Here is a 20,136-nt window from a genome sequence, read left to right on the forward strand (position 1 = left end):
TCATGGTTCTTCTGCCAATATCCTGGGAGGAAATGAAATGGGGGGAGCGTTGTGATGAGTATCAGGGAGTTTCAATATAAAGGCAAGGATCCTGCGAAATCATTCATCTCTAGTACACATCAGATGGTGGGGAGACACATTTGGCTGACTGTCAGTGCATGTCTGGGTTATTGATTTACTCTAGCTCCAGGCTTCACGATAGGTATTAGGCCTTAGACAGTTCCAAAGTCGGGATTCCAATTGAACTACTGGTGATGGGGGCGGATGTCACAAATACTTATTTTGGTCTGTCCCTTTAACCAATGGATCACCTACGGACATCTCTTATCTTATTTAGATTTGACTCTTATTATTGATATTGATGCATGTACTGCATCGTTGAGACAGCTAGCACATCAACATGTTGCTGCGCCTTTAATACCTGCTGTAAACTGTGTATGCGATGAGTACGATTGAATCTGATAAGAAAGTAGTGTGGGCCTGAGTGACCGGCTGAGAGCGCTCATCGGGGTGACTACACCATGGCCCTGGCAGAGAACACCTTGGTCTTTAGGATGTGATGAAAAAGCACCTTCTGATTGGTACTGGTGTTGTTGACTTGTCTTTCCCTTTATGCAGCGATTTCACAATTAGCCATTAGAGTGTGGTCGTTTGTAACCTGGCTGCACGTTTAACGCCCAGGAACTGTTTATATCTGTGTAAATGCCACATTTACATTTTGCAAGAGCGGACGTGTGGCCTGTAAAGCATCAGAGACTTGTAAAATGAAACGGTAAAGCACAGGATTGTGATCGCTCTCAGAGCCATTACTCTGTTCACAGTGTGGTATCCCCCAACAAACAAGATCAATGGATGAATAAACTTGTTTATCAAGTCCTATTCAGAGGCAGCTACATAATAAACAATTCAAAAACGCTACGTAAAGAGGTTGATGTATTATCATCTCCTAGGATCCCACTAGCAGTGGGAAAACTGAACGTTGTGCTGTCTCAATTTAACACGATTTGCCCGGTGATATTGACACAGAGAAGAAATCGACTTTGCCGACCTATAATTTTTCTCAGTTGTTATTTGTTTTCCCTGGGGAGGCTAAATTCGCTTTGAAAGACGATTGGTAGATAATCACAGACGGAGAAATTGTCTTGCTACATCCTGGGCTGTGTTGTCAGAGATTGGTAATCAAACTACCATTGAGACCCTGTGTGCCCACCACCACCCTAGGATTGCCAAATAGCAGCTGAAGTGGATTAAACTTTAATGATATACTGTATATATATTTTTGCAACTGTAAAGGTATCTTCTCTAGCTGCGGTTAGTTGTTTATGACAGCCCTGTGTGTAGGTTATGGCCCCTAGTGCTCTGGTATGCTCACACACACAGTGTTAATCACACCTGGGCTTGGTACAGTACACCCAGTCCTACAGCCATTATACAGAGCCAGGGGGACCATGACATTCATACAGGCCATTCTCCACTGTTCCCTTTGGTTCCACAGCTTCTATGTCCACAGGATTCTCATAGCCGCTAATAATTCAGAGTTGACACTTCCGCGTGTGTGTGCGTGTGCGTGCGTGTGTGTGTGCGTGCGTGTGTGTGTGTGTGTGTGTGCCTGTGCGTGCGCAACAGTGCAGACGGGGGGGTTGGTGTGTGTACCCAGTCCCGGTGCTGTTCAGTTTTTCAGTATGTACTGTAGGGTGGTATGGTACAGGCATACTGAAATGAAATCCAGGCAAGAAAGGAACACAGGAAAGGAACACTTCTCCCCTGTTGCTAGGTAATGGACCTGGAGCTGGGTTAATTGCTGTATTAAAAAGCATGTAACAGAGAGAGCCTGGCAGATTGGGTGGGCTGCAGAGAACAAATGCCAAGGAGCTCAGATTACCAGGCTACAGAGCGTTAGAGGCCTTAAATATACAGCTCATTCTGGGGTCCAGGGGAGTTTCAGTCACAGTTGCTTGGATGGTAGTATGAGTAGGGTGTCGCAGGTCACAGTGGTGGTATAATTTCTTGGTATAGCGGTTGAGTGCTTGACCCTACACAAGTTTTTGAAAAGTACTTCTTATATGTCAAATGTTCCTACTGAAACCAAACCTGTAGCCTGATCTCTATGTGCATGTTTTTTTCAGCTTGTGATGAATGGAAAGTCCTGCCCAGACCAGATCTCCACCGTGACGTCAACCGCTTTGGCCACACCTCCGTCGTCAGCAATGGGTCAGTCATTTGCATCCAGTATATTGCCCCTCCGTTACTTGGTATTTGTAGTTTTTTCATCTCAGTTTTCTTTCATGAGTTTCCTCAGTGTTCCCTGTTAATGATGTGTACTCTGTGTTGTGTTCTCTCCCCAGGTCTATGTATGTGTTTGGTGGTTTCTCTGGTGTGCTGCTGAATGACGTGCTGGTCTACACCCCTCTCAGCTGCCAGGCCTTCAGTGAGGAGCAGCGCTGTGCCAACGCCAGCCCTGGCATCCGCTGTGTCTGGCTTAGGGACCACTGTGTCCCCTGGGACACCAGCCATGCCAACGGCAGCGTGCCCGCTCCCTTCTGCCCTCCACGCACCAGTACGTGTTGTATGACATTGCCCTCGTCACCATTTGAGTTTACATACCTAGCAATACTGACCTTGGAAATTAGGATGGCAACAATTTACTCAAATGTGTAGCCTCCACGATGACTGAATCCACACCTGGATATATGTGTTCACCTGTTTTTATCTGTATGTTTCTCATGGGGAGAGATTCTTTCACTTCCCTCTCTGGTAGTTCAAATCTAGATCTCATCTTATTTGTCACATGCTTCATAGACAACAGGTGTAGACTAACAGTGAAATGCTTACTTATGGATCATTTTCCAACCATGCAGAGTTAAAGATGAAATAGTGACACGAGGAATAAATACAGTGAATAATAAATACACACAATGACTAAAAATAACATGGCTATATACAGGGAGTAGAAAATAACATGGCTATATACAGGGAGTAGAAAATAAAATGGCTATATATAGGGAGTAGAAAATAACATGGCTATATACATGGAGTAGAAAATAACATGGCTATATACATGGAGTAGAAAATAACATGGCTATATACATGGAGTAGAAAATAACATGGCTATATACAGGGAGTAGAAAATAACATGGCTATATACAGGGAGTAGAAAATAACATGGCTATATACATGGAGTAGAAAATAACATGGCTATATACAGGGAGTAGAAAATAACATGGCTATATACAGGGAGTAGAAAATAACATGGCTATATACAGGGAGTAGAAAATAACATGGCTATATACAGGGAGTAGAAAATAACATAGAAAATAACATGGCTATATACACGGAGTAGAAAATAACATGGCTATATACAGGGAGTAGAAAATAACATGGCTATATACAGGGAGTAGAAAATAACATGGCTATATACAGGGAGTAGAAAATAACATGGCTATATACAGGGAGTAGAAAATAACATGGCTATATACAGGGGGAGTAGAAAATAACATGGCTATATACAGGGAGTAGAAAATAACATGGCTATATACAGGGAGTAGAAAATAACATGGCTATATACAGGGAGTAGAAAATAACATAGAAAATAACATGGCTATATACACGGAGTAGAAAATAACATGGCTATATACAGGGAGTAGAAAATAACATGGCTATATACAGGGAGTAGAAAATAACATAGAAAATAACATGGCTATATACAGGGAGTAGAAAATAACATGGCTATATACAGGGAGTAGAAAATAACATGGCTATATACAGGGAGTAGAAAATAACATGACTATATATAGAGTAGAAAATAACATGGCTATATACAGGGAGTAGAAAATAACATGGCTATATACAGGGAGTAGAAAATAACATGGCTATATACAGGGAGTAGACAATAACATGGTTATATACAGGGAGTAGAAAATAACATGGCTATATACAGGGAGTAGAAAATAACATGGCTATATACAGGGAGTAGAAAATAACATGGCTATATACAGTGAGTAGAAAATAACATGGCTATATACAGGGAGTAGAAAATAACATAGAAAATAACATGGCTATATACAGGGAGTAGAAAATAACATGGCTATATACAGGGAGTAGAAAATAACATGGCTATATATAGGGAGTAGAAAATAACATGGCTATATACAGGGAGTAGAAAATAACATGGCTATATATAGGGAGTAGAAAATAACATGGCTATATACAGGGAGTAGAAAATAACATGGCTATATACAGGGAGTAGAAAATAACATGGCTATATACAGGGAGTAGAAAATAACATGGCTATATACAGGGAGTAGAAAATAACATGGCTATATACAGGGAGTAGAAAATAACATAGAAAATAACATGGCTATATACAGGGAGTAGAAAATAACATGGCTATATATAGGGAGTAGAAAATAACATGGCTATATACAGGGAGTAGAAAATAACATGGCTATATACAGGGAGTAGAAAATAACATAGAAAATAACATGGCTATATACAGGGAGTAGAAAATAACATGGCTATATACAGGGAGTAGAAAATAACATGGCTATATACAGGGAGTAGAAAATAACATGGCTATATATAGGGAGTAGAAAATAACATGGCTATATACAGGGAGTAGAACATAACATAGAAAATAACATGGCTATATACAGGGAGTAGAAAATAACATGGCTATATACAGGGAGTAGAAAATAACATGGCTATATACAGGGAGTAGAAAATAACATGGCTATATACAGGGAGTAGAAAATAACATGGCTATATACAGGGAGTAGAAAATAACATAGAAAATAACATGGCTATATACAGGGAGTAGAAAATAACATAGAAAATAACATGGCTATATACAGGGAGTAGAAAATAACATAGAAAATAACATGGCTATATACAGGGAGTAGAAAATACCATGGCATTTAGAGGTCTAATGGCTTGGGGATAGAAGCTGTTCAGGGTTGTGTTGGTTCCAGACTTGGTGCATTGTTACCACTTGCTGTGCGAGAGAGAAAGTCTGTGGCTTGGGTGGCTGGAGTCTTTTAAAATTTTTTTGGGGGCTTCCTCTGACACCGCCTGGTATAGAGGCCCTGGATGGAAGGGAGTTCGGCCCCAGTGATGTACTGTAGCACCTTTGCGTGGTGATGCAGACAGTCAAGAAGCTCTCAACAGTGCTGTTGTAGAACTTTTTGAGGATCTGAGGGCCCATGCCAAATCTTTATAGTCAATGAACAGCATTCTCACGTAGGTGTTCCTTTTGTCCAAGTGTGAAAGGGCAGTGTGGAGTGTAATAGAGATTGCGCCATCTGTGGAACTGTTGGGGTGGTATTCACTTTTGAGTGGTTTCAGGGCGTCTGGGATGATAGTGTTGATGTGAGCCCCCTTCAAACGATTTCATAGCTACAAATCAAATTGCGTGGTCACATACACGTGTTTAGCAGATGTTATTGCTGGTGTAGCGAAAAACTTGTGCTTCTAGTTCCGACTAGAGTTGCAAAGGGTCGGAAGTTAAGTCCTGGAATTTTGGGAATTTTGCTTAAATTCGTCAAAATAATTGCTTACAACAGTGAACCTTTTTTTGTGGGATTTACACAAAGGCAATTCTTGGTCTTGTGACAAATTTTGGTTAAACTAACCCCAATTCAATGGAATTGCATCCATCTGCATGCACAGTGCATTCTTCCATCACAATGTACAGCTGATTCTCAAGATCTTGCACACTTGAGCCCACACAACACTGTCTGAGCCAAGGACTACATGCTTTCTGGTAAGTTTTGATTACAATGCTGGATGGGGTGAATAGTAGTAGCCTACAGCAAAGTGTGTTTTAATCATTTCTAACTTGTTAACAATTTCTGCCATTTTTGTTTTGTACCATTTACCTGTGCAAGGTATTTTTTATTATTCTTATATTTTTTTTAAAATGTCTTTTTCTAATCTTTACAGGAAAATGCCACGGGCACTATCTGAGGTGTGGAGACATTTCACTGCAGCTAATGTAGAAGGAAAAGCTGTGTACATTTGCAAATACTGTGCCAATCATATGTGAAGAATGCAACAAAGATGCAGTGTCATCTGGCCAAGTGCATAAAGTTCCCTCAGTGCTCACAACAAGCCTCTGACACAAGTCTCTCTACTTCTATCTGAGGTGAAAATGATGAATCAGACACCTTATCGATAGCAACAGCTCATGGTCCTCCTGGAATCACTCAATGGAGGAACGTAGTCAGAGAAATGCTGATGAATGTCTTGCTTGAGCTGTGCATGCAACTGATTCACCTCTGATGCTCACAGGCAATGTGTATTGGAAGAGATTTCTGAATGTTCTTTGCCCAGCATACACCCTTCCAACCAGACATGCTTTATCTACTATTTTGCTGGATGCAGAGTTCAACAGAGTTCAAGTGAAGGTCAAGCAAATCATAGAGATAGCAGACTGTATTGCAATCACCTCTGATGGGTGGTCGAATGTTCATGGGCAAGGACTAATGAACTACATCTCAACCAGTATTCTACAAGAGCACAGACACAAGGAACAACAGACACACCGGTCTCTGCATTGCAGATGAGCTGAAGGCAGTCATCAATGACCTTTAACCACAGGAGGTATTTGCACTGGTGACAGACAATGCTGCGAACATGAAGGTTGCTTGGTCTAAAGTGGAGGAGTCCTACCCTCACATCACACCCACTGGCTGTGCTGCTCATGCATTGAATCTGCTCCTCAAGGACATCATGGCACTTAAAACAATGGATACACTCTTCAAGAGAGCCAGGGAAATGGTTAGGTATGTGAAGGGTCATCAAGTTATAGCAGCAATATATCTCACCAAGCAAAGTGAGAAGAATTAGAGCACCACATTGAAGCTGCCCAGCAACACCATTGGGGTGGTGTTGTCATCATGTTTGACAGTCTCCTGGAGGGGGTGGAGTCCCTCCCAAGAAATCAAGTCTTCCGATATGGACATGTCCATCAAGAGGATCCTCCTGGATTATATATTTTGGGAGAGAGTGGGCAGTAGCCTGAAACTCCTGAAACCTATAGCAGTAGCCATTGCACGGAGGGAGACAATGCCATTCTGTCTGATGTTCAGACTCTGCTTGCAAATGTAAGAGAAGAAATCCATACTGCCTTGCCCACTTCACTGTTGCTCCAAGCAGAGGAAACTGCAGTTCTGAAATACATTAAAAAGCATGAAGACTTCTGCCTGAAGCCCATACACGCCGCAGCGTACATGTTGGGCCCCAAGTATGCTGCCAAGAGCATCCTGTCTGGTGCAGAGATCAACAAGGCCTATGGTGTCATCACTACCGTGTCTTGCCACCCTGGCCTGGATGAGGGCAAGGTTCTTGGCAGTCTGGTGAAGTACACTTCCAAGCAAGGGCTTTGGGAAGGAGATGCAATATGGCAGTCGTGCCAACATATCTCATCAGCCAGCTGGTGGAAAGGACTTTGTGGAACTGAGGCTCTTTCCCCTGTTGCCTCCATCATCATCAAATCAAAGTTTATTTGTCACGTGCGCCAAATACAACAGGTGTAGACCTTAGAGTGAAATGCTTACTTACAGGCTCTAACCAATAGTGCAAAAGGTGTTTGGTGAACAATGTGTAAGTAAAGAAATAAAACAACAGTAAAAACAGGCTATATACAGTAGCGAGGCTACATACAGACACCAGTTAGTCAGGCTGATTGAGGTAGTATGTACATGTAGATATGGTTAAAGTCACTATGCATATACGATGAACATAGAGTAGCAGTAGCGTAAAAGAGGGGTTGGCGGGTGGTGGGTGGCGGGACACAATGCAGATAGCCCGGGTAGCCAATATGCGGGATCACTGGTTTTCCGGCCCAATTGAGTTAGTATGTACATGAATGTATAGTTACATTGACTATGCATATATGATAAACAGAGAGTAGCAGCAGTGTAAAAAGAGGGTTGGGGGGACACAATGCAAATAGTCAGAGTAGCCATTTGATTACCTGTTCAGGAGTCTTATGGCTTGGGGGTAAAAACTGTTGAGAAGCATTTTTGTCCTAGACTTGGCACTCTGGTACCGCTGTCCATGCAGTAGTAGAGATAAGTCTATGACTGGAGCGGCTGGGGTCTTTGACAATTTTTAGGGCCTTCCTCTGACACCACCTGGTGTAGAGGTCCTGGATGACAGGCAGCATAGCATTCTAGTTTGTTGTTGATGTGGACACCAAGGAATTTGAAGCTCTCAACCTGCTCCACTACAGCCCCGTCGATGAGAATGGGGGCGTGCTCGGTCCTCCTTTTCCTTTAGTCCACAATCATCTCCTTAGTCTTGGCTACGTTGAGGGAGAGGTTGTTATTCTGGCACCACGTGGCCAGGTCTCTGACCTCCTCCCTGTAGGCTGTCTCATTGTTGTATTATGATCAGGCCTACCACTGTTGTGTCGTCTTTGAGGGTACTATGGTGTTGAAATCTGAGCTGTAGTCAATGAGTAGCATTCTCATATAAGTGTTCCTTTTGTCCAGGTGAGAAAGGGCAATAGAGATTGCATCATCTGTGGATCTGTTGGTGCGGTTTGCAAATTGGAGTGGGTCTAGGGTTTCTGGGATAATGGTGTTGATGTGAGCCATTACCAACCTTTCAAAGCACTTCATGGCTACGGATGTGAGTGCCACGGGTCTGTAGACATTTAGGCAGGTTGCCTTTGTGTTCTTGGGCACAGGGACTATGGTGGTCTGCTTGAAACATGTTGGTATTACAGACTCAATCAGGGACATGTTGAAAATGTCAGTGAAGACACCTGCCAGTTGGTCGGCACATGCCCAGAGCACACGTCCCGGTAATCCGTCTTGCTCCGCAGCCTTGTGTATGCTAACCTGTTTAAAGGTCTTACTCAAGTCGGCTACGGAGTGCGTGATTACACAGTCGTCCGGAACAGCTGAGGCTCTCTTGCATGCGCCAGTGTTGCATTCCTCGAAGTGAGCATAGAAGTGATTTAGCTCGTCTGGTAGGCTTGTGTCACTGGGCAGCTCACAGCTGTGCTTCCCTTTTGTAGTCTGTAATAGTTTGCAAGCCCTGCCACATAAGACTAGTGTTGGAGCCGGTGTAGTATGATTCAATCTTAGCCCTGTATTGACGCTTTGCCTGTTTGGTGGTTCGTCGCAGGGCGTAGCAGGATTTCTTGTAAGCTTCTGGGTTAGAGTCCCACACCTTGAAAGCTGCAGCTCTTCCCTTTAGCTCAGTGCGAATGTTTCCTAGCTGAATATCCATGTCGTCAGTCAGCCACGATTCCGTGAAACATAGGATATTACAGTTTTTGATGTCCCGTTGGTAGGATATTCGTGATCGTACCTCGTCTAATTTATTGTCCAATGATTGCACTTTGGCGAGTAGTATTGATGGTAACGGCAGCTTTCCCAGTTGCCTTCGCCGGGTCCTGACCAGGCATCCGTCTCTTTGTCCTCTGTACCTGCGTTGCTTCCTCTTGCAAATAATGGGGATGTCGGTCCTGTGGGGTGTTTGAAGAACGTCTTTGTTGTAGATTTTGTTTTTGTAATCCGAGGTGAGTGATCGCTGTCCTGATATCCAGAAGATCTTTTTTGTTTGTAGGTGACCAAATCTTGCTTGTTTGTAGATGACCAAATACTTATTTTACACCATAATTTGCAAATAAATTCATAAAAAATCCTACAATGTGATTTTCTGGATTTTTTTTCTCATTTTGTCTGTCATAGTTGAAGTGTACCTATGATGAAAATTACAGGCCGCTCTCATCTTTTTAAGTGGGAGAACTTGCACAATTGGTGGCTGACTAAATACTTTTTTGCTCCACTGTACATGTAATATGAGGAATGTAAGATATGTAAACATTATTAAAGTGGCATTATTTAAAGTGACTAGTGATCCATTTATTAAAGTGGCCAATAATTTCAAGTCTTTATGTAGGCAGCAGCCTCTCTGTGTTAGTGAAGGCTGTTTAACAGTCTGATGGCCTTGAGATAGAAGCTGTTTTTCAGTCTCTGTCCCAGCTTTGAAACACCTGTACTGACCTTGCCTTCTGGATAGTAGCGGGGTGACCATGCAGTGGCTCAGGGGGTTGTTGTCCTTTGATATCTTTGGCCTTCCGGTGACATTGGGTGTGAGCACTATGGGCGATAGTCCTTTAGACAGGTTACCGTGGCGATCTTGGGCACAGGGACTATGGTAGTCTGCTTGAAACATATGTATTAAAGACTGGGTCAGGGAGAGGTTGAAAATGTCCGTGAAGACACTTGCCAGGTGGTCAGCGCAGTATACATCCTGGTAATTACCTAGGATAGGATAAGTAATCCTTCTCACCCCCCCCCCCTTTAAGATTTAGATGCACTATTGTAAAGTGACTGTTCCACTGGATGTCATAAGGTGAATGCACCAATTTGTAAGTCGCTCTGGATAAGAGCGTCTGCTAAATGACTTAAATGTAAATGTAATGTAAATGTAATTTGTCCGGCCTTGCAGCCTTGGGAATGTTAACCTGTTTAAAGGTCTTTCTCACATCGGCTACGTACAGCGTGATTACATAGTCGTCCAGCTTGTTCTCTGACACGTAGTTCAGTGTGGTTTGTTTCAAAGCAAGCATTCAAGACATTTAGCTCATATAGTAGGCTCGTGTCACTGGGCAGCTAGTGGCTGGGTTTACCTTTGTAACTCGAGATAGTTTGCAAGCCCTGCCACATCCGACTAGTGTCAGCCTGTGTAGTAGGATTGTAAGGGGTCCTGTATTGAAGCTTTTCCTGTTTGATGGATCGTCGAAGGGTGTAGCAGGATTTCTTGTAAGCTTCCGGACTAGTGTCCCCCTCCTTGAAAGCGGCAGCTCTAGCCTTTAGTACTGGACAGCTTTGTGATGTCAATTGGACTTTGGTGGTCAAGATGTGTTGGTGTCTGTACTGATGGCGCAAAAGCCATGACATGGAGACATAGTAGAGTGGTAACACGTGTTCAAGCAGTTGCTCCCGATGCCACTTGGGTACACTGCAGCATCCATTGAGAGGCTCTCGCTGCCAAGGGAAATGCCTGACAGCTTGAAAGACGTTTTGGGCACCACAGTGAAAATGGTTAACTTTCTTAAAGCAAGGACCCTGAACTCTCGTATTTTCTGCATTATGCAATGTAACGCTTTTACAACATATAGAATTGCGCCGGTTATCAAGGGGCAAAGTATTGATGTGTTTTTTAAAATTGTGAGGCGAGCTTAAAGTTTTCTTTACTGACCATCATTTTCACTTGTCTGACTGCTTGCATGATGACGCGTTTCTAACATGACTGGCCCATCTCGGGGATGTTTTTTTCTCCCCTGAATGATCTCAATCTAGGATTACAGGGACTCTCCTCAACTATATTCAATGTGCGGGACAAAATTGAGGCTATGATTAAGAAGTTGGAGCTCTTCTCTGTCTGCATTAACAAGGACAATGCCCAGGTCTTGTATGATATTTGTGTGCAAATGAACTCAAGCTTACGGACAATGTCAAATGTGATATAGCGAAGCATCTAAGTCCACTTAGAGAGCCTCATCGAAATTGCAGCAAGCGGTTCTGTAAAAATGTAATTTAATCAGAAGCTACTGCCAGATTTCTAAATAGGGCTGTGCTCAGAGTATCCTGCCTTGGCAAATTGCGCTGTTAAGACACTGATGCCCTTGGCAACCACGCACCAATGTGGAGAGTGGATTCTCGGCCCTCACTAGCATGAAACTAAATACAGGCACAGACTGTGTGTGGGAAATTATTTAAGACAGACTCTCTCCAATACAACCCAAAATTGCAGAGTTATGTGCATCCTTTCAAGCACACCCTTCTCATTAACCTGTGGTGAGTTATTCACAATTTTCGATTAACAAATAAAGTTTTATATGTAAGGTGGCTAAATAAAGAGCAAAGTTACTGATTATTATTTGTGCCCTGGTCCTATAAGAGCTCTTTGTCACTTCTCACGGGTTGTGACAAAAACTCACACTTAGTCTTATGTTTAATAAATGTATGGGAACCACTGCTCTAGAACTAAGCAACAGCTCTAGTTGACATTCCTGCAGTCAGCATGCCAATTTAACGCTCCCCCAAAACTTGAGACATCGCGCACCAGACTTTGTTAACAAAGAGACACACACCTGCCTTTGAGTTTACGAGATGCTGTGGTTCTGTCCTGCGGATGCATAGAAAAACCAGCTAGATTTATATCAACCATGTCCACGTTCAGCCACGACTCTGAAGCACAGGATATTACAGATCTTCACGTCCAGTTGATAGGATAGTCTCGAACGGATCTCGTCCAGTTTGTTCTCCAGTGATTGTACGTTCGCCAGTGGAACAGAGTGTAGAGGAGGTTTATTTACTCGTCGCCGTGGTTTCATTGAAGTAGAATTCTTCATCCAAATCTCTATTCTGATTTCCAGGTGCTCTTTTCAGTCATATGAAACAATGGCAGAAACATTATGTCCAAAAAGAAACGGACGCAACACACATCCCAGCGGCGTTCTCTCTTACCTGACTAATGGATATATGCTCTATAGTTGAGCCGTCCATGATGAAGCCAAATCACATTTCACATAAAACTCTCTGGTTCCTTACCTATCTCTTGTACTGTATGAATCATGATCCTCCAGGAAAGCAATAATAATTATTTGATTCCTCTTAAAGCCTGTGTTCATAATCGTAGGAAGAAAAGGTCAGGACCAACACAATTATTCCATTCGGAGGCAATTACTATTATGCTGAAAATACACTGACACGGAAACACATGTATTGTGTTTTTATCTGTGGGCAAACCCGAGGTTAAGATCATAATCATAATTACAGGGCGGTTTTAGAGCGTTATCACTGGTGAATTGGACCGGGGATTAATGAAATGACGTTTTAATTGATGACAGATTATCACACTGTTTATCCTCTGTCCTTGTCTAATCGTTCAGTCAGTCATTTGTAGTTGGCTGCTGGCATGCAGGGTAAGTGGCTCTACAGGGCCACTAGAAATGATAGGCATAGAGCCAGACCCATCTACCTTTCTGTTTTCTTGCTGATAAGGTGGTATTGCAGGGGACATTTCCGTGACAAACCTATTTTATTTCTTGATTGAGTCACTATGCTGTTTACTAGTATTGTTTCTCTGACTGTCCTCGGTCCTCAAGATTCCCTGTCTTGGCCCAGTCTCTGTTCTGCTACGGTCACCACTGATCTTGAACATGAACTCTCTTGCTGACTAGGTTCTCTAACTCTGTTCCAGACAGTGCAGCCGAGAGGTGCTACAGGTTTTCCGACTGCGTCAGCTGCACTGCCAACACCAACGGCTGCCAGTGGTGTGAAGACAAGAAGTGCATCTCTGCCTCCAACAACTGCACTGTGGTGAGTCTGCCTACAGGGGGCGGAAGTGAGACGGCACAATCACAGCTAAAGTTGTCAATAAATTACACAGCATGAATGGTCAGGTAGCTTAAAGATTGCCTTCTCATACGTCACCACTTAACTGTTGTTGTAGACAAGTCATTATTATCTCCCCCTGCTTGGCTAACTGTGTCAGTTAGCCTAATGCTTTCCCCTGCTGTCTCCTCTATGTGTGTCTGTAGCTGACCCTGGAGCTAGCGCAGCAGCATAGAGGTCCTCTGTCCCTGGCCCCTCCCCCTTCCATGCTGTCTGATCACCAGCTCTGTGTGGAAGCAAGGGGCTAAGATGATGGGACATGTGGGTATTCCATACTGTTGCAGGGGCTTTGCTGTTAATGTCAATCCATCCTTTTCTGTTCTGCCAAAGCACAAATTGCAGCTTTACATTACCCCAATACTGTGAAGCAAATTCACCATAATAATAACAATGTTGACGTTTCTTACTTGTATTCTTTCTTCCCAGTCTGTGAGGAACTTCACCAAATGCCATGTGAGGAATGAAGAGATCTGCAGCAAGCTGGTCAACTGTAAGAGCTGCTCCCTCAACCTCCACTGTCAATGGGAGCTTCAGCAACAGGAGTGCCATGCCATCCCTGGTGAGAAAGAACACACACACACACAAATGTCTTCCAAAATCTCCAAACAAACAAGAACTTAGCTGACTACCTGTTTGAAAGCTACAAGCAAGTTTGATTGATTGGAGAACTTGTGCCAATGTTTGATGCATTATTAACTAGGGCTGGGACTTGCCTGGGACATCACAATACGATATTATCACAATACTTAGGTGTTGATGCGTATTGCGGTTCTCACGATTCTAAACTCTGCAAAAAAAGAAATGTCCTCACACTGTCAACTACGTTTATTTTCAGCAAACTTAACGTGCAAAAATTTGTCTGAACACAACAAGATTCAACAACTGAGACGTAAACTGAACAAGTTCCACAGACATGTGACTAACAGAAATGGAATAATGTGTCCCTGAACAAAGGGGGGGGTCAAAATCAAAAGTAACAGTCAGTATCTGGTGTGGCCACTTGCTATATTAAGTACTGCAGTGCATCTCCTCCTCATGGACTGCACCAGATTTACCAGTTCTTGCTGTGAGATGTTACCCCACTCTTCCACCAAGGCACCTGCAAGTTTCCGGACATTTCTGGGGGGAATGGCCCTAGCCCCACACCCTCCGATCCAACAGGTCCCAGACGTGCTCAATGGGATTGAGATCCGGGCTCTTCACTGGCCATGGCAGAACACTGACTTTCCTGTCTTGCAGGAAATCACACACAGATTGAGCAGTATGGCTGGTGGCATTGTCATGCTGGAGGATCATGTCAGGATGAGCCTGCAGGAAAGGTACCACATGAGGAAGGAGGATGTCTTCCCTGTAACGCACAGCGTTGAGATCGCCTGCAATGACAAGCTCAGTCCGATGATGCTGTGACACACCGCCCCAGACCATGACGGACCCTCCACCTCCAAATCGATCCCGCTCCAGAGTACAGGCCTCGGTGTAACACTCATTCCTTTGACGGTAAACGTGAATCCGACCATCACCCCTGGTGAGACAAAACCGCGACTCGTCAGTGAAGAGCACTATTGCGGACAGTCTGAGCACTGATGGGGGGGGTTGTGCTTTCCTGGTGTAACTCGGGCAGTTGTTGTTGCCATCCTGTACCTGTCCCGCAGGTGTGATGTTCGGATGTACCGATCCTGTGGAGATGTTGTTACACGTGGTCTGCCACTGCGAGGAAGATCAGCTGTCCCCCCCGTCTCCCTATAGAACTGTCTTAGGTGTCTCGCAGTACAGACATTGCATTTGATTTTCCTGGCCACATCTGCAGTCCTCATTCATACTTGCAGCATGCCTAAGGCACATTCACGTAGATGAGCAGGGACCCTGGGCATCTTTCTTTTGGTGTTTTTCAGAGTCAGTAGATAGGCCTCTCTAGTGTCCTAAGATTTCATAACTGTGACCTTAATTGCCTACCGTCTGTAAGCTGTTAGTGTCTTAATGACCGTTCCACGGGTGCATGTTTATTAATTGTTTATGGTTCATTGAACAAGCATGGGAAACAGTGTTTAAACCCTTAACAATGAAGATCTGTGAAGTTATTTGGATTTTTATGAATTATCTTTGAAAGACCATACTGAAAAAGGTACATTTCTTTTTTTGCTGAGTTTGTGTGTGGTGTGTATATATATATATGTGAATTGCAAATTCAATGTAAAGTTATGAGTGATTAGCAAAAAGTGCTGCAATGTTTATCTGTGTATTGTTCTAAAGACTGTAACTCTAGCCAAGTGTTTGAATGCTTCACGACTGCTCTGTCGTTAGTCATCTTTTCAATAGCCTTTTATGGAAAAAAGGGATTCTTTCACAGTCTGATGAAAAGCATGTGATGGTATCCATTATCCAAACTATGAATGTAATCAGCGCAAGTCTTCGAAATAAGCAGAAAAATTGTTGTGATGAAACTGGAGTTGTTTTTCCTTTAATCTCTGCAAATTGTTGTTTTAATCAAGGTCTGGTCAGGCGTCCATGTAGTTCCTCCCACTGTTTGACGTGTCTGTATGCTGGTGCTGGACAGACACGTACCTGTGTATTCATGCAGGGTGGTCGATGCACGCCTCTTTGAAGAATAGTCCATCATTCTCTATCTTTATCTCAACTGACTGACATTGCCTGATTTCACACCATCAAATGTGTGCCTTATTGCTATTATAAACTGGTTATCAACGTAATTAGAACAGTAAAAATAAATGTGCTGTCATACCTGTGGTCAGCCAATCAGCATTCAGGGCTCGAACCGCCCAGTTTATAATTAACGATATATCAGTGTGCTGTGAGTTGCATATCAAATCCAGTTGATATGAGGGGTCTTGAGGCCAGGAGCAGATCTATGCACTATCCAATTGTGTGGCCCAGCACAGTCAGAAGCCTGGGTCTAAAGTACTGCTCTGTCCACAGCTCAGCTCTGTGGAGAAGGCTGGCACCATGTAGGGGAGGCATGCCTGAGGATCAACTCCAGCAGGGAGAGCTATGACAACGCCCAGCACTACTGTAAGAACCTGGATGGGAACATAGCCTCCCTCACCACCCCCAAGCAGGTGGACTTTGTACTGGACGAGCTGCAGAAGTACCAGCTACAGGAGAAGGTAAGGGAAACGCCTCGGTTTATAATGGTGGGTTGTTTTGAACGTTGTCCTTCATGAAGTTCATTTTTTCCCAAGTCGAATGCCTAAGGAGTCGCCATGACAGTGGAACTTATATTACCCCATGATGATCTGAAGCCGAACACATTGAACACGTGTCTTAGCTTAATTACCGATGAGTCGGTCCACACGTGATCCATTGGATATAGCGTCAACACCTGAGATTTCCGTGATCCCAACCTAACTTTTTGTATTTATTTTGTCAAGAGTCACACTTCCCGTTTAAATGCCCACCACACATGTTGGCTTTTCCAGTGATTGTGCTGTCAGAACTGAGAAGGAGATGCAGGAGCAAGTATTTGACTGGTGTTATTATTTGAATGGTGCTCAAGTAGCATGTTAAGTAGCATGTTTCTGCTGTATGAATATTAACACTGTTCTTTATAATACAGCTCACCTTTGATGTGTTCTGATGCAGCGGTAACAGGTATCCCTCTCAGCTCTTTTCTGACAGTTATTTGGTCGGAGTTTATGCTCTCCGTGGCTACAATAATCCGTTTTCTTTTCATTACAAGCAATTCCAGATTTTTTGTCCCAGTTGGCCTGTAATAGGGGATTTGAATTCAAGTGCATTTTCAGAGTACAGCAACAAGTGTTTCAGGATTTGAATCCTGGCGGTCTCCCTCAGCTACTCAAGTGTTCCACTCTTGTAAATGTTCACTGTGTGATAGATCATAGCAGGTGTTGCCGGCTAATTAACCATTCATTACAGGTACAACTTTTGAGACATTATTACCGTTATGAAATAACTCATACACAGACATTTGTAAAAGTCTAATAAGTACCTTAGTTTAATGACTCTGGCCTGTCTTGGTTTTATGGGTTAGTGTTGGCTGAGGTCGGCACTTTCACTCTAATTATAGCAATTTGCCCAACGGTTTGATTTAAGATTTCACATAAACATTACTTTGATCAAATATATATGATGTACTGTATGTTGGGAAATGAATAACAGGTTTTCATACTGACTGACCCTCAACACGGAGAATAGAGAAAACTCTTAGCTTAGATTCCAGGCTCTCCATCCTTAACCTCTCTCTCTCTCTCTCTCTCTCTCTCTCTCTCTCTCTCTCTCTCTCTCTCTCTCTCTCTCTCTCTCTCTCTCTCTCTCTCTCTCTCTCTCTCTCTCTCTCTCTCTCTCTCTCTCTCTCTCTCTCTCTCTCTCTCTCTCTCTCTCTTTCTCTCCCCATCTCCTTCTTATCTTTCTCTTTTTCTCCCTCTCTCTCCCTCTTTTTCTCCCTCTCTCTCCCTCTTTTTCTCCCTCTCTCTACCTCTTTTTCTCCCTCTCTCTACCTCTTTTTCTCCCTCTCTCTCCCTCTTTTTCTCCCTCTCTCTCCCTCTTTTTCTCCCTCTCTCTCCCTCTTTTTCTCCCTCTCTCCCTCTTTTTGTCCCTCTCTCTTTCTTCTTTCTCTCCCCATCTCCTTCCGTCTTTCTCTTTTTCTCCCTCTCTACCTCTTTTTCTCCCTCTCTCTACCTCTTTTTCTCCCTCTCTCTACCTCTTTTTCTCCCTCTTTTTTTTCTCCCTCCCTCCCTCTTCTTTCTCTCCCCATCTCCTTCTCGTCTTTCTCTTTTTCTCCCTCTCTACCTATTTTTCTCCCTCTCTCTACCTCTTTTTCTCCCTCTCTCTACCTCTTTTTCTCCCTCTATCTACCTCTTTTTCTCCCTCTCTCCCTCTTTTTCTCCCTCTCTTCTTTCTCTCCCCATCTCCTTCTCATCTTTCTCTTTTTCTCCCTCTCTACCTCTTTTTCTCCCTCTATCTACCTCTTTTTCTCTCTCTCTACCTCTTTTTCTCCCTCTCTCTACCTCTTTTTCTCTCTCTCTCTCTCTCTCTCTCTCTCTCTCTCTCTCTCTCTCTCTCTCTCTCTCTCTCTCTCTCTCTCTCTTTCTCTCCCCATCTCCTTCTTATCTTTCTCTTTTTCTCCCTCTCTCTCCCTCTTTTTCTCCCTCTCTCTCTCTCTTTTCTCCTCTCTCTCCTCTTTCTCTCTCTCTCTCTCCCTCTTTTTCTCCCTCTCTCTCCCTTTTTCTCCCTCTATCTACCTCTTTTTCTCCCCTCTCTCTCCCTCTTTTTCTCCCTCTCTCCCTCTTTTTGTCCCTCTCTCTTTCTCTCTTTCTCTCCCCATCTCTTCCCTCTTTTTCTCTTTTTCTCTCTCTACCTCTTTTTCTCCCTCTCTCTCCCTCTTTTTCTCCCTCTCTCTACCTCTTTTTCCCCTCTCTCTTTTTTCTCCCTCTCTTCTTTCTCTCCCCATCTCCTTCTCGTCTTTCTCTTTTTCTCCCTCTCTACCTATTTTTCTCCCTCTCTCTACCTCTTTTTCTCCCTCTCTCTACCTCTTTTTCTCCCTCTATCTACCTCTTTTTCTCCCTCTCTCCCTCTTTTTCTCCCTCTCTTCTTTCTCTCCCCATCTCCTTCTCATCTTTCTCTTTTTCTCCCTCTCTACCTTTTTTCTCCCTCTATCTACCTCTTTTTTCTCTCCTCTCTTTTCTCCCTCTCTTTTTCTCTCCTCTCTTTTCTCTCCCTCTCTCTACCTCTTTTCTCTCTCCTCTCTCTCCTCTCTTTCTCCCTCTCTCTCTCCTTCTTTTTTCTCCTCTCTCTCTCCCTCTTTTTCTCCCTCTCTCTTTTCCTCTTTTTTCTCCCTCTCTCTCCCTCTTTTTCTCCCTCCCTCCCTCTTTCTCCCTCTCTTTTTTCCCTCTCTCTTTTTTCTTCTTTCTCTCCCCATCTCCTTTTTTCTCCCTCTTTCTTTCTTTTTCTCCCTCTCTACCTATTTTCTCCCTTTTCTCCTCTTTTTCTCCTCTTTTTTTTTCTCCCTCTATCTACCTCTTTTTCTCCCTCTCTCCCTCTTTTTTCTCCCTCTCTTCTTTCTCTCCCCATCTCCTTCTCATCTTTCTCTTTTTCTCCCTCTCTACCTCTTTTTCTCCCTCTATCTACCTCTTTTTCTCTCTCTCTACCTCTTTTTCTCCCTCTCTCTACCTCTTTTTCTCTCTCTCTCTACCTCTTTTTCTCTCTACCTCTTTTTCTCCCTTGCTCTCCCTCTTTTTCTCTCTCTACCTCTTTTTCTCCCTCTCTCTACCTCTTTTTCTCCTTCTCTCTACCTCTTTTTCTCCCTCGCTCTCCCTCTTTTTCTCTCTCTACCTCTTTTTCTCCCTCTCTCTACCTCCTTTTCTCCCTTCTCTTTGTCCTGTAGAAGATAGCGCCATGGGTGGGCCTGAGAAAGATCAACATCTCATACTGGGGCTGGGAGGACATGTCTCCCTTCACCAACTCCTCTCTGCAGTGGCTGACTGGAGAGCCCAGCGACTCAGGCTTCTGTGCCTACCTGGAGAGGGCAGAGGTGGCAGGGCTCAAGGCCAACCCCTGCACCGCCACCACCGACGGACTCATCTGTGAAAAACCAGTTGGTGAGAGAGGGACTGGGCGAGAGAGGGAGGGAGGTAGAGGGAAGGAGAGCTGGAGAATAAAAGAAGGTGTGGATGATTTGAACAATGAAGACTAAATACAGACTAATTCTCAAAGACACCTGCAACCCTTGTGAATTCTAAGAAGC

General features: G+C 43.6%; 1 protein-coding gene across 4 annotated transcripts in view; it reads left to right on the top strand.

Annotated features, from left to right (window-relative positions):
• Nucleotides 1-20,136, top strand: part of LOC124041180 (attractin-like protein 1) — a 368,532-nt gene that overhangs the window by 84,718 nt on the left and 263,678 nt on the right. For 2 of the 4 annotated variants that reach the window (XR_006839889.1, XM_046358453.1), the window contains exons 11-16: nt 2,127-2,211; nt 2,346-2,557; nt 13,225-13,343; nt 13,845-13,977; nt 16,353-16,540; nt 19,777-19,990. Coding sequence is in view for 2 of the 4 variants with exons in the window: in XM_046358453.1 (XP_046214409.1) it covers nt 2,127-2,211; nt 2,346-2,557; nt 13,225-13,343; nt 13,845-13,977; nt 16,353-16,540; nt 19,777-19,990 (951 nt within the window). In the remaining 2 variants the exon portion in view is untranslated. Of the gene's footprint in view, nt 1-2,126; nt 2,212-2,345; nt 2,558-13,224; nt 13,344-13,564; nt 13,680-13,844; nt 13,978-16,352; nt 16,541-19,776; nt 19,991-20,136 lie in introns of those variants that run through there. The other 2 variants (XR_006839890.1, XM_046358452.1) reach the window with 2 other exon arrangements.

Source organism: Oncorhynchus gorbuscha, linkage group LG08 (assembly GCF_021184085.1).
Source record: "Oncorhynchus gorbuscha isolate QuinsamMale2020 ecotype Even-year linkage group LG08, OgorEven_v1.0, whole genome shotgun sequence".
Lineage (NCBI taxonomy): Eukaryota > Metazoa > Chordata > Actinopteri > Salmoniformes > Salmonidae > Oncorhynchus > Oncorhynchus gorbuscha.